Genomic DNA, 11525 nt, shown 5'->3' with positions numbered 1-11525 from the left:
TTCCGGTCTCCCGAGACATACTGCCCCCTATAGTTTGGGGGTTTCGTGGTCTACGAAAATGCAGTTCGGTTAAAGCAACACAATTCAGTGCTCGAAAGCATCTTCCAAACGTCAACTTCAAGTCAATAGAAGACTTTCACTTTTCGTACCGTAACATATAATATCGCACGTAATATTTAATCGGAAAAAAAGATGTCGCCGCCATGTTGGATGTGGCACGCCTCATTCGTTTGTTCCGTAGAGACGTGTCAACCAGCTGTAAAAGCCACAATTTACAGAATTAATACGAAAACAAAAAGTTTCAGTTGTATTTGGCCATTTCAACACCATTTCGCGATGAGAATTCGCTGACTTTGTGTCTAATATTACTATCCTATGAAGTCCTGTATGTGCATCATATAACAGTTAAGTGCAAGGAAACGAAGTTACGAGACAGCGTACACGTGAATCCATCCATCTATTAAACGAACGAGGGTCGCGGACGAGGGTGGCGGCCAAAGGGATGGTAAGAGGAAAATTTGGACGGAAATGTTTCCCGTATTAACTGCACAATTTAATTAGCTAATCACTCTATGAAATATCGGAAATATGTTCACTATGAATGTGTACTGTACACTAACCACTGCAAATAAAACGGCACTATCTACACTGGAAAAAAATATATATATTTGGTTCCTTTGGATTTACTTTATTCGGACATGATTAAAATGTGTAAAACTGACATATCCATCCATGATACATTATCTGAACCCCTTACCATAGCCATCGCACTGAAAATTTCTGGCTACACTCCTGGGACCAGCACGCTCTTTCTTTTTTTCAAGAGCACAAGTTCCTGTGTCTTTTTGCCTGTGAAAGTGTGTTTATGGAAGCCTTACACATAGTACACTACAATAATACCATAAATTCCTATAAACAAACAGAAGAAAGTCAGGGAAGGACTTTTCTGCTATTTATTCTTCGTATACAGTGGCGGCTGTTTTAAAGTTCTCTATAAATACAGTTGAGTTGAGTTGAGTTGAATTGAGTAATCTCAGTCATTGCCATTTTCTGTTGTTAAATTGATAATACAGGTACTCTGAAAAAAAAATAATCCTTTCAGAAAAGCCACATTCACAGCTATGTTTCAAGATCTGGTTGATTGACACAGATAAATGTTTAATTTTTAAATTGTATGATTTATTATCTCGGGAATCATGTTGCATACTGCGGTAACAGTAATATTCATGAAATAATTTGAAGAAAAAAATGCACATCGCTGCTGTCGGGTGGATCCGTGCATCTCCAAAATCATCACTTTTCAACCCCCCATGAAACCATGCTAATTTGAAGATAAATTATCTGAAGGTTTGTTTGTTTTGTTTATGTTTAGTTTTGCCGTATGCGGAAGTTGGTCGCACATGTTCCGGACTGTTTTGAATGTCACTGTACATTGCTGGCATGGACACACAAATAATTATACATAAATTGTAATGAATTAATAAATAAATATGATAAATATGGATAGTTTTCCGCCTAATATCCGACCATTTAAGTGGTTAGGAGGAACTGGTTGGGGCAGTTCTGCCACATCTAAAATGGCGGACGGACTAACCGTTCTAAGGCAACGAGCCAACCTGATAAATTTGGTTATGTGTCTGCATTTTATACGTCTATGGGTCTACTGTACAGGACTGCTGATGACGCACGGGGTTCGTCAAATCACGCGTCCCCTCCCAAAAAACCTTCCCGAGATAACTTAATTTACGTAAAAAAAAGGTTTCCGTTTTGATTCCCTCAATCAACCATAAATTCTCCCTACATAGTAATTACTGCTTTTATTTATTTGTAACCTGAGCCATTTTCCTCGTACATTGTAATGGCAAGAAGAATACTTAAAAATATCAAGGTTGGGTGTACCGAAACACATTTAACGTAACAGCTCACGTTTTATGACGTAAATTCCAAGGTTTTAGTGTAAGAAAGAAAATGTCGAAGGATAGCAACGAGTTTGGCGTGAAGCGTTTACGGATCGACAGCGCCCCCTGTGAAGTTGCGCACTCAGTTTCTTCTTCCCCTAACTAGCTTTTTTTCTGTATGGGATTTCAAGATGGCGTCGAGCGGAGGAAATGGGGAACACGAATGGACAGCGGCGGTGCGGCCGCTTTTATCAGCCTCGTACACCGCATTTGAAACGAAAGAGCTGCCGCAGCTTATCGGATCCATTATTAACAGGTAAGCGGTCGCGTGTCAACACGTCGCGGCTCCGCGTTTGGGCGAACACCGGTCGCATCCACCCAGGAGTGCGCTGGCTTGCTAACTTGCTAACGTAGCCTGGGTAGTGGAACTGGATGGGGAAACGTCAACCACTTAGCTTTTGCTAAGCTAAAGGTAGCGGCTAAGGGGCTAGTTGAGCTTAACTTGCATTGGCATCAAATCAGCTGCTGGTGTTAGCTAACTCAACTACTTAAAATGCATTTAAGGTTAACCTAACTCGGTACACGAATTTTATTCGAAACACAATACGCCCTTGGATACGAGGGCATTTATGCGTGTTCGAGTATACACCTTTACAACGTAATTGTAAAATGTTAGCAAAATCTGCTTCATCATTAGCTAGCTAACCAAACATTACTAATCAAGCTAGCAAATGGGCCTGCCAAAAGGTCTGGATAACGTGACGAGGAAATGGCCACATACGTGACAATGTTGAGCGTAAAACATTGGTTTTGCATGGCTGGCTAGACTTTTCCAGAATCGCCTGGGTGCACCGCAGTGACAGTTCAGCATGTTATCTACTCTGTTGACACTTATTATGTGTGGTTGTGTCAACGACTGCAGGTGGGCACCCGCGACTCTTCTCCGTATTTTCTAGGAGCAAATCTGTTAAGATGTTGAACTAAACTATGACCCAATTTTACAGAATTTAAGAATAATAAAGGAAACATTTTTTTTCAAAAATACATTTTTTTATACGTACACTGCCTTTCAAAGATTTGGCGTGAGGATAATTTAAGAAATGCAGTCTACACTCGTGCTCTGCATCCAGAGCACATTTTTTTTAATTTGTAAAATGTGATGACAAACCACCAAACAAAGTTGGAACCAAGAAGTGAATACACATGCCAATTATATACTCTCTGTCATCTAATAGAAGATTATTTATTTGTTCTGTCCGCCACATGAAGTTGCTGACATAGATACACACTAACCTTTGTCAAAGTTTTTTTTTTTTTTTTTTTTAAACAAACTGTAACTTTAAGTCAATTCCTTGACTTCAATGGTGATGTCATGCTTTGCGGGTGAAAAATAATGGAATGGAGAGACAGGAACATGCCTCTATTTTGTTAGGATTGATACAAGTTATGATAGTAGGAAAGCATTTAGGGAAAAAAAAGATGAGGTCTATGATAATAACATTTCTAGGCATCCTTATTATTTCTCCTCTTTAATTCTAAGATTAGTCGTTACACAGTACAACATGGTGAAGGCTTAGCCAACTTTGAGAATATCCTAAGAGTCTGCGCGCGTGTGTGTGTGTGTGTGTGTGTGTGTGTGTGTGTGTGTGTGTGTGAGAGTGAAAAGTCATTACAACATTCTATTCAAATGCATGTGTCCAACATGTAATCAATGATTTCAATTTTTATTTACAGTGAATCGGACATTCTTCATCATGACAAACAGTATGAGCCGTTCTACTCGTCATTCGTGGCACTCTCTGCACATTACATCACTACAGTATGCGGGCAAAGTACGTAACTTCAATGTTCTTTCATGTTTGGGTCATTGCAGTGTTTCTTCTCTCGGGTATTTAATAGATGACCTTCAGAAAAAGTCTAAATGTTGTAGTTTTTTTAATTAATTGCTTTGCATTTTTTTTCTTTTTTGAAGTACCAAGGAATCAGTTGCTCTCTGTTGCTGCGGCATGCAAAGTTCTGATCGAATTCTCTTTGCTGCGCTTGGAGAACCCTGACGAAGCATGTGCTGTGTCACAGGTGAGATCACCCAGTCAGGATTTTGTCGCTCAAATTTACCATTAAATGCAATTTGCTTTCATTTTCCATATTGTATTTTTTTATTTTTGTAATTTCAGCCATGACTTCCAATCAAATATTACAATGCATTATTATTATTCTTATTATTGTTGTTATTATTATTATTATTTTTGCAGAAACACCTGATCCTTCTAATCAAAGGACTTTGCACGGGCAGTAGCAGACTAGATCGCACGGAAATTATTACTTTCACTGCAATGATGAAGTCTGCCAAGCTGCCTCAAACGATTAAAACCCTTTCCGATGGTAAGAGTGGTGTTGTGCTTATCTGAATGTGACACAAAAAGACTTTTCAGCATTTTTACTCCAGAAAAAGTGCATTCCTGTACAGTAGTCTGGATAGAACCATTAATACATCTCTAGAGGGAAAATAAGAGCGACACATACATTTGAGACATTAGTGTAAGTTGAAAAAAATGTGATAAAAAATATAAATAATTACAATTTCATTGGGTATTCTAAAATTGTCAATTTTGCTTTTGATTTAACAGTAGAGGATCAGAAGGAGGCACCCAGTACTTTGAACCCTGAACTGCGACACAAAGAAGTGCAGATGAACTTCTTTAATCAGCTAACTTCAGTGTTTAACCCCGACCTTAGCACCATTTTTGCCCCTTCGCCACACATGCAGGTAAGGCTTGATGTTAAATATACATCCGAATTCAGCATAATCAACTAACTGCAGAATGGCCGTCATCGACGGCCATACATTTTTAGTTATAATTCGGATGACTTTCTTTATAGGCTGAGAGTGAGTGTGATAACCAGACATCTGACCAAGCTGCTCAGGCCAAAATGAAGAATGCATTTGTCGCTCAGAATGTGTCAAGCCTACAAGAACTGGGTGAGTAGTAATTTATGTGGACAGGAAGCTACATGCCGATAAAAAATTCTATGCCAGAAAAATATTGGTTTAGAAATAATATAATAAAAGGGAGATCAGGGGTTCAGCTTGACTGGAAAATTTCCAAGCTTCCAGGATAGTAATAGAAGCAATGCTAAATCTACTTTTGTGTCTTGCCGACGAGCCAGTTTTGTGCAAACCGTGACAAAGGAGCTTCTGATAGGTCAGTTTCGTGCAGACCGTGAAAGTTCCTCTTTTTGTTTTCTCAGGTGGGTCTGAGAAGTTACTGCGAGTGTGTCTCAACCTACCCTACTTTCTACGTTACATTAACCGTTTCCAAGATGCCGTGTCAGCAAACTCTTTCTTCATCATGCCTGCCACAGTAGCTGATGCCACAGCTGTCCGTAATGGGTATGTTGTGTTTGCGTATTTTGTTTTTTTTTAGTCTGTGTTGCTGTCTAATGTGAATAAATAATGAATGTGTTCTACCCTACACATCCAGATTCCATTCACTGGTGATTGACGTAACCATGGCTTTGGACACGCTCTCTCTGCCTGTATTGGAGCCACTGACACCAGGCAGATTACTGGATATGACCGTCCTGGCTTTGAGTTGTCTTTACGCTGGTAGGCTGGTCATTTGCTGTTGCTGTTGTTTTATATTATTGAGCCGGCACATTTTGACAATCGTAGTACTCTGCCTCTAAAATATTTCTTTCAAAACACGAACTCTCAAACTTTTTGGGTCTGCGACCCTTTATAGTGGAGATATTTTTCCGAGGACCTCGTCACAATCTTAGTGCTAATTAAACATAAATCCCATGTGCACCCCTAAATAGCGGAGTAATTATTCATTTGCTTTTATTTATTTTATTTTTAATGTTTCAAGGTAACTGTTCATGGCACATTAAATGTAAAGGATCCTAAATTCAATTTCATCAAATCAAATGTTAATGTATCTTCGGATCGCAATCTTACATGCATTGTTTTGACTAACATCAAGGCTTGTGAACAGAGAGAAGCTAGTTTAATTAAGCAGTCAGTATTGATAACCCAGCAATTTTTTTCACTATACTCAGCAACTTTCCTGATCGTTCTAGTTTGTATTTTCCAAAATATCGACCTGTGAGTTTAAGTGCCCTTTAGTACCAAGAAACAGACATTCAGATCACACGATTGTCATTCATTTTCACATTGTGTTACATATGACAAGAAAGGGGTCCGTCCGGTGGAAGGCAATCAGTCATTCGTATTGAATACTGCCAAAGACATGGCCCACCGTTACTGTCATGTAAAATAAGTGATTTCACATGTAGGAAACTTTTTTTTTTTGCTCAGTTGTATTTTCCAAGCCACAAATATTTAACCTCGGCTGCCATGCCTTACCTGTACAGCTCTCTCAAAAGAGTATGAGAGAGCTATTAATGCTCCGTACAAGCATGGATGTCAGATATATCATAACACATCACCGTCATATCTGAGCTTTCAATTGGCCCAAAGCTCAGGTTGGAAGGAATGATTGATTTAGCACCATCAGCTGCCACACTTCTCATATGTAGTTATGCATTAAAAAAATAATTGAACGTAACATTATTTATTGCAAATTTGATTTGTTAGAGTCCCAAGTTACCGCTTGCGGACCCCAGTTTGAGAACAACTGCTGTAAAAGCACTGCAGTAATTCAATAGCAGCCTGTTAGGCGTGCTCTTTTGTGTTCTCGTCCAGGGCCTCGACTGTTTTATAAGCTCATGTACTTGTGTCCCAGGGGTGTGTTAATCATCCAATGATTTGTGGTTTGGTGCGTTCCTGTCCTAGCACTGCCAAAAGCCTTTGTGCTTTGACCAGAGAAAATATGGTCTAGCATGAGTGGGGAAGAGGATTTTTCTTGCTGTTTAATCATAACAAGATGAATCTGTACTTAGTTTATTCCATTAGGAAACAAATTATAAACAGACCAAATACAGTGTTTATTTGTTCACTGCTAGAAGTGATCTTTGCCGTTTTGATGATGTAAAATGAAAAAGATATAAAAATGTAACCTGTTTTTGTGTTTAGGTGTGAGCGTGGCCACCTGCATGGCCATACTACAGGTAGGAAGTGGCTTGCAGCTTCGCTCTGCCTCCACTGGGACCAAAGAGGAGGACTATGAAAACGACGCTGCCACGATAGTCCAGAAATGTGTGAGTTTTTTGTTTTGTTTTTTTACTACAATATTGATGTTTTTGCCCGAGTGAAGAACTTCTTGTGAAGTGAACTGAAATATGTTTGCAACAGTTGGAGATCTATGAAATGATTGGACAAACGATCAGCAATTCTCGTCGAGCTGGTGGAGAGGTGAGCATCAAGCCACTCAATCATGACACAATGCTCCTTACGCTTGGATTTCAGTTTTGATCATGTGTTATACTTAACGCTGTGGTATTGTGTTCTGTAGCATTACCAGAACTTCCAGCTTCTTGGCGCGTGGTGCCTTTTAAACAGCCTCTACCTGATTCTTAACCTGAGTCCCACGGCCCTCGCAGACAAAGGCAAAGAGAAAGATCCTTTGGCTGCCTTGCGTGTCCGAGATATTGCTGCTCGCACCAAAGATGGTGCCGGGTCACCGAAATTGGGTCCCGGCAAAGGGTAAATGATGTGTGATTCTAAATATATCTGTTGTTAGTTCTTTTTTGTCTGTTTCTTTGTAGAGTCTTACAGAAAAAAAGTGATGGATACATTTAACTGATGAATCATGACAGGGAATTGTTTTAGCATTGTTAATATCTACAGATTTGAAACAGAATTGTTGAATATAGAAAGTAAAGTTGTTACATTTAAGTCCTAATAATTTCAAATTTTCTCATCCAAAATCAAAACATGATTGTAGAATAAATGTTATAGAACAGGGGTCTCAAATAGGCAGCCATTTGCGGCCCGCAGCATGGTATTTTGTGGCCTGTACTCGGCATCAAAGTTTCATGTTAATGCAGCCGCTATGTTTTTAGCCGTGTCGTTGCCCTGGGTGCTTTTTTTTTTTAATGCTTCTAGACTACTTTAGCTTGGGCTCATGACAGCTTTCGGCGAAATCAAATTCTGAAATGACACCAAGTGGAAGGAAAAGATCACGTCAACCAGTCACAGTCATGTCTTTTTCAAAACCTGCCTTGACGAGAGATTTTGGCGACAGCCACTTTCAAGAAAAACATATGACGGAATGCTTTTTTTTTTTTTTTTTTTTTTTGAGCACAAGGGCATCCTGACATGCCTTGAATGTGCAGAGAAAGTTGCAGTGCTCAAGAAATGATTATTCAACGAGATATGCAAAATATCAGGAAGATGAGAGAGAAGACCGCCTCACCAGTCTTGTTCACAACCTGAAGAACCGTTAATCTTCTCACCTGTCATTAATAAAGATTGGATTAGATGTACTTTGTTTGTAGAATACCTGATGTGGCCCAGACACACTGGGATTGATCTCCACTGGTCCTCCCACATAAGAGTTTGAGACCAAGAATCATCCGTATAGCATCTCACCAAGAGTGACTCACGAAGTGTGCTGCATTGTGTTTGAAATTCTCATCCTAAATTATGTTACTATGTTTCCTTTTGATTTCTTTTAAAGACACCAAGGATTCGGAGTTTTGTCGGTGATCTTGGCCAACCATGCCATCAAGCTTTTAACGTCACTTTTCCAAGATTTACAAGTTGAGGCCCTGCACCGAGTGAGTTGGTACTCTCACAATACCGCTTTTGTCATGAATATTCAAGCTTAGCACCAGTCCCTTACCCATCACTCTCTTCCCATGCAGGGTTGGGCAAGTGATGGTCCACCTGCTGAGCTCAACATCATGGCGCAGAGCACTTCCATCCAGAGGGTCCAAAGGCTCATCGACTCTGTACCGCTGACCAACCTTCTCTTCACCCTTCTCTCCACTGCCTACAAAAAGGTAAGGTCAAAGATGCCAACCATTTCCACTCATTTCTATTAATGTGATCGTGGCTTATAGAAAGATGCTTGCTCGTATGGAGATGATGGATGTCAAGAGTTAAGTGACAGGAGCAGTCTTGATGAGCTGTCTAAAAATGATTTTTGAGGTGCATTCCCCTTTTGCTTGCACAGGCTTGTGTTCTCCAGCGCCAGAGAAAAGGCTCAGTCAGCAGTGACGCCAGTGCTTCCACTGACTCCAACACCTACTATGAGGATGACTTCAGCAGCACGGAAGAGGACAGCAGCCAAGGTAAATTGCGCTGAACCTGGATAAGCCTTAGCACAACAGTCAGCATATGACAAGAAAAGATAGGCCTTCTTCGGCCTTTTAGTCCTGTGCACCTTTTACAATAACTTCTACTCAAACATGTTTACATAGTCTAGTTGAAGAGATGATGACTTGAATAGAAATCAGAGTTTTAACATTTCCTCAATCATAACTCAAATCCTTCCCATAAATTTTAGTTCGTAATTTGGATCGTCATAACTCGTACTTTGAACACTGATGCTTTTATGTAGAGTTCAGTTTATGAATGACAATACCCAGTGTGTACGAATGACATTTTGACATTTTTTTATGTCTCTAGTCATTTGTATTGACCATAATTTTCAGTGCATTAGCAGTCAGGTATTAAGAGTTAAGGGCTAGTTCACGTCATCATTGTAGTGCTTCAACAGTTCATAATTGTAAATGTAGGCAGGTGCAAAAAGCAAAGCCTTGGCTGGGTTTGGTGTTAGCGCTGGTGTTAGTGTAAGGAGCTGCTTGAAAACAGCCATGAGTCACCACTATCTGTGGATAGGTCAGTCATGATGTAAGAGCATTGAGAAGCATAAACCAATGCAGCACACTCACAAAAATGTCACCATTTTTGTCTAGTCACCCAACATGATAGTGCAGTTGACAGTGTCTACTATCTCAGCAGAGAGAAGACAGGAGAAGACAAGTGCAGCTTGTGTCTCAGGTCAGCAGTTTTCTGTCCTCAGGTCAAAAGACTTGGTGTACACTTCACTGTCCTACACTCATTTTGTTATTGTATGTCTCACTGTGTAGGCTATGAGCTACAGCTACATTAGCTAAGAAAAGAGCCACAGAGGAAGGCACTTTGGCAAAATGTCAGTTCCGTGAGAGGTGTCTTTTTGTCATAATTGGCTGAGTTCAAATAACATATTTTTTTTTGTCAAAGAGGTTCATCTGTGGTTCAATGTGCTTCAAAGGATAATACCAGTGGTCTAATTATGTGGGTCCTTAGCACATAGTTTCTAACCCCGCTGGGTGCCTGATGGGAAAGAACCTGTACTTTTCGACTTTCTTATTCTCTCTTTGCATTGTGTGGTTGTTATAATTCAAGCCATTTAAGGTAAGTCGTATATAGCTTGAACATCCACTCTTTTCGCCATACAGTTCAGACTGCGTAAACATTATATTGACGGCATATACTCCTAATTTTCCTTTGCAAGCGGGGTAATTTTACCGAGTTACTGTTTTATTTTTTGGTCATGAATATTTTTTAAATTGCACATTGCATTATGGGTCTAAAATATTGACCGTACCAAAACAACCCCAAACCCACTTGAAATCAGTGGTATTATTCTTGACTATGACGAATCCAAGTTGTGCTTGTACTGTGTGCTTAAGCGTACTATGCTGCGTCTCACTGACACTTGACAAGTTCTATTTTTTTCTGTTGCATGCAAATGTGAATATCTACTTAAAGCTACGTGCAGTGATGGCAGCGACACGTTCCTCGGTTGCGTGTTGTTCTAAAATATGCACATTTTTAAGAAACGACGAACGCATCACTTTTCCCACCAAAGTAATCAAAGTACTGTTACTGCACCAACCTCATTATTTTGTACAATATATCATCCACGTGAAAGTGACATCAGCATTTGAGAGAGTGACATTTTTCATCACCACGTGCAGTTTCATTTGACCGCCTGCGAGAGGTATTGGTGAGAGAGAAGTGACTTGACAAATACACACTTGACAGGCACTGTTTCATGCCCGAGCGCGCGCACACACACACCCACACAAACGCACACAACCACACAAACGCACACAACCACATTTGCATTTTCTAAAAAAAAAAAAAAAACAAAAAAACTCAGTGAATAATGAATTACGGGAACTGAACACTATGCGACGCACAAAAGCCACAAAACAAATGACACACTATCAAACAAGTATTAAGGAAACTCTGGTTTTGCATGCAGTGCAATTTATAATGAGAGTATTCAAATAAATCAAAGTTTAGACACAAAATCCTGCGTCTGCACGCGTTTGACCAAAAACATTAGGCTCTTCTGACCATGCTCGGATAAATTGTCCGATTGGTACCATGAAACTAATTCATGACCTCACGTTCTTTTTGGAATATAGACAGTCCGTACCGCCCTCTCCCTACCATCCAGTAACGGGTCCGTAGTCTCTCTCCCTCATTCTGGCCTTTTCTGGGTAGAAAACAAACGTAATGCACATAATGCCTATGTCGACATGACTTTGTGTCTCCCCGACATACCTGCACCGATGGACTGAATGGTGACGGAAGCAGGCGATGTTTGGGTGGGATCTGGTCAGTGACAGACTTATAGTGTCAAGTTTCACCGCGTACCAGACACTATCATCTGGTAGTCTAATAGCGACTGCCGTGAAAGACAAAAAAAAAGTCATGTGCTTAGA

The 11525-nt window shown here is 40.0% G+C and overlaps 1 protein-coding gene across 1 annotated transcript in view; it reads left to right on the top strand.

Moving 5' to 3' along the window:
• Positions 1–2064: 2064 nt before the first annotated feature.
• LOC109514716 (E3 ubiquitin-protein ligase UBR4-like) overlaps positions 2065–11525 on the top strand; it is a gene marked incomplete at its 3' end in the record, with an annotated part of 37038 nt that continues 27577 nt past the window's right edge. The window contains exons 1-15 of the mRNA XM_019868038.1: positions 2065–2214; positions 3633–3730; positions 3871–3974; positions 4151–4280; positions 4526–4665; positions 4779–4878; positions 5148–5289; positions 5381–5505; positions 6934–7058; positions 7153–7212; positions 7313–7503; positions 8480–8579; positions 8667–8804; positions 8978–9095; positions 9766–9807. Coding sequence (XP_019723597.1) covers positions 2090–2214; positions 3633–3730; positions 3871–3974; positions 4151–4280; positions 4526–4665; positions 4779–4878; positions 5148–5289; positions 5381–5505; positions 6934–7058; positions 7153–7212; positions 7313–7503; positions 8480–8579; positions 8667–8804; positions 8978–9095; positions 9766–9807 — 1738 coding nt within the window. The remainder of the gene's footprint in view (positions 2215–3632; positions 3731–3870; positions 3975–4150; positions 4281–4525; positions 4666–4778; positions 4879–5147; positions 5290–5380; positions 5506–6933; positions 7059–7152; positions 7213–7312; positions 7504–8479; positions 8580–8666; positions 8805–8977; positions 9096–9765; positions 9808–11525) is intronic.

Source organism: Hippocampus comes, unplaced genomic scaffold (genome assembly GCF_001891065.2).
Source record: "Hippocampus comes isolate QL1 unplaced genomic scaffold, H_comes_QL1_v1.1 scaffold157, whole genome shotgun sequence".
Classification (NCBI taxonomy): Eukaryota; Metazoa; Chordata; class Actinopteri; order Syngnathiformes; family Syngnathidae; genus Hippocampus; species Hippocampus comes.
The sequence above is the reverse complement of the archived record's forward strand: the minus strand, read 5'-3'. Positions and strand labels throughout refer to the sequence as shown.